We start from the raw sequence: 2,778 nt of genomic DNA on the forward strand, positions 1-2,778 counted from the left end.
TGCATCCAAACAGACTAGGCTCCCAAAAAGCCAGTACATTGCATAAGAATTCTTATACAATTTCTTTTTTCTAAATCACAAGGAAACAAAGGCACAGTGTGATCCCTGGTTAAATAGACATTTTTAAATAACTGAATAATAGTATTCACATTCATGAATGTTGAATAATTATATAGAAAACTGTTAATAAAACAGCTCAAAGTGAGGGAAAAGTCAAGAAATGCTAATATTAATATCATTTTATCTACCTGATGTTGCTATGAAAACATTCAAAAGGTGACTATTACAGTCAGAAGAGACTTTTCTTTTGAAACACTCTTTTTAGAGCTCCTTTCATGTCTCTGTTTCTCAGACTATAGATGAAGGGGTTCAGCATGGGAGTCACCACTGTATACATCATAGACATGACAGTGTCCTTTACAGTAGAGTTATTAGCAGAAGGACATAAGTAGAGACCAATAATTGTCCCAAAGAACAGGGAGACCACAGACAGGTGGGAGCCACAAGTGGAGAAGACCTTGTGGATGCCTCGAGTTGATGGGACCTTGAGGATGGAGGAGACAATTCGTGCATAAGATGTTATGATGAGTAGAAAAGGAAGTACAACAACAAGCCCCCCTATGATCAATACCACCAATTCATTAATGTGAATATCAGAACAGGCCAGCTTCAGTAGGGCAGATAGATCACAGAAAAAATGGGGGATCACATTGTCCTCACAGAAAGACAATCTGGCCATGAGCAGGGTGTGCAGCATGGCATGGAGTGTGGTCAGCACCCAGGACAGCACCACCAGACTCACACAGAGCTTGGGGCTCATGATGCTGGTGTAATGAAGGGGGAAGCAGATGGCCACATAGCGGTCATAGGCCATGGCCACAAGGAGGAAACTTTCAAGGTCTCCAAAAAACAAAAAGAAGTACATTTGTGCCAGACAGCCTACATAGGAGATGAGTGGGACTTGTCTCTGCATGTTCAGCAGCAACTTGGGCATTGTGACTGAGGAAAAGCAGAGGTCAGAGAAGGACAAGTTGCTGAGAAAGAAGTACATGGGTCTGTGGAGATGGGAGTCCAGTAGAATGAGGATGATGATGATGAAGTTCCCCAGGACAGTGATGAGGTACATGGCCAGGAACAAGACATAGAATAGATGTTGTTCCTCTGGGCGGATGGGAAGGCCCAGCAGGAGGAACTGGGAGATGCCTGTTTGGTTGTTTTTAGGCATGATCTTTCTGTAATATCTGTAAGGAAAATGGTAGGATCCATCAAAATTTCAAATAAAATGAACATACCTCTAAGACATGTCCTTTAGAATAATTAATCTCACAGTCATCAAAATATTATTACTACAGATAAGTTGCAAAAAAATTATATAACCATAAATGTCTTAATTGTTTTGTAAATTTTGCATGTTTCAGTATTACATCCTTTAAATTCTACTCTTTTGTTCATTTATTCATTGATTTGATTTACAACCTCACCTCAGTTTTCTCTTCCTCTTCTCCCCAAAGTCCCTCCCTGCTCTTTCTTCTTTCCTCCATCCATTCCTCATCTGTTTCTAATCAGAAAAATGCAGGCTTCCCATGGATATTGATAAAACATGGCAAAACAAGTTGTAGGAAGACTAAGTGCTAAGTTCTACTTTTATATGAGATACAAAATCTATTAGCTTTCCTCTTAATTGCCAATTGGTTATGTGTCCTCAGTGATTATGATTTGCTTCAGCTCTTCAGTTTCTTGCATTTGCATTATTTCCCAGGTCTTTGTGTGAAGTCTTAATTTATGATTCTACATTTATCCCAAAGAAAATGTCATACATTTGAATGGTTTAAATTACCATATAGGACTCAGATTGTATTTCTATTTTATCCTACAGATCTCTAATTTCTAAGGATAAATGATTTTCCCCCAGAATGTGTCACAAGCATTGAACACACAGCAGATTCCAAATAAAACTTCCACATTCACCCTATTCCTTTTCTTACCCATCCTCCTTCAGCCTCTCATACCAGTAAAAGGAATCATGATCAAAGCAGAAACCAGAGATTTATTTCATTCATTCTTTTCTTTCACTATCTATACCCCATCAAGTAAAACTTATAATTCTTAAACTTTATTTTCATTTCAATCACCTTTGTCCTAAATATTGCTACCCCAGAAAAGGGCATAATCTCACTTGGACTATTGAAACCAACTCTCATTTTGCCTCCCTCATTCGAAGCCTCAGTACTCTTTTCAAATGGCGTTCTTTTTCTCTTCACATGTAAAGTGGAAATCCAATTATCCTTCCTTGCTGAATGAATTGTTGGTGGATTCCACTGCACTTAAGATTAAAGCTGAATTTCTTTCAGGGGCACACTTGTCATTATGGTGCCCAATCTTCCCTACACCCACAGTCGCATTTGGTCACACAGTGACTCTTGCACTCCATCTCCAGTAATGCAGGGTTTGAGGGTAAAGTTCCCAGTCCTCTGCTTTTCTAAGCTGGTGTTCTTTCTGTGTAGCAGTTCCTTCCTACCGCTCCCACTCACCTGGATTACCATTTATCCTTCAGGTACAGTAGGTGTGGATTTCTAAGATAAATCTCCCAAGTCTGTCTAGGGTAAGTAAGACCTATTACCATTTTTCCATGGTACTCATCACACAACACTCAGTGCCTTGGACAGTTGTTTATCACTGATTCCCCCTAGGCTGTAAATCCATTAAAGAAAGTCATGTCTGCCTTCATACTGCAGCAGGAACTTCTTTCATGCTGACTATATTTAGCCAATATGCCTT

The 2,778-nt window shown here is 39.4% G+C and overlaps 1 protein-coding gene across 1 annotated transcript; it reads right to left on the minus strand.

Annotated features, from left to right (window-relative positions):
* Positions 1 to 289: 289 nt before the first annotated feature.
* LOC142831922 (olfactory receptor 1468-like) lies at positions 290 to 1,225 on the minus strand. The gene has a single exon (XM_075942344.1). It carries the CDS (start codon positions 1,223 to 1,225, stop codon positions 290 to 292), a length of 936 nt encoding a protein of 311 aa, XP_075798459.1.
* Positions 1,226 to 2,778: the final 1,553 nt, after the last annotated feature.

Source organism: Microtus pennsylvanicus, chromosome 11 (genome assembly GCF_037038515.1).
Source record: "Microtus pennsylvanicus isolate mMicPen1 chromosome 11, mMicPen1.hap1, whole genome shotgun sequence".
Taxonomy (NCBI): Eukaryota; Metazoa; Chordata; class Mammalia; order Rodentia; family Cricetidae; genus Microtus; species Microtus pennsylvanicus.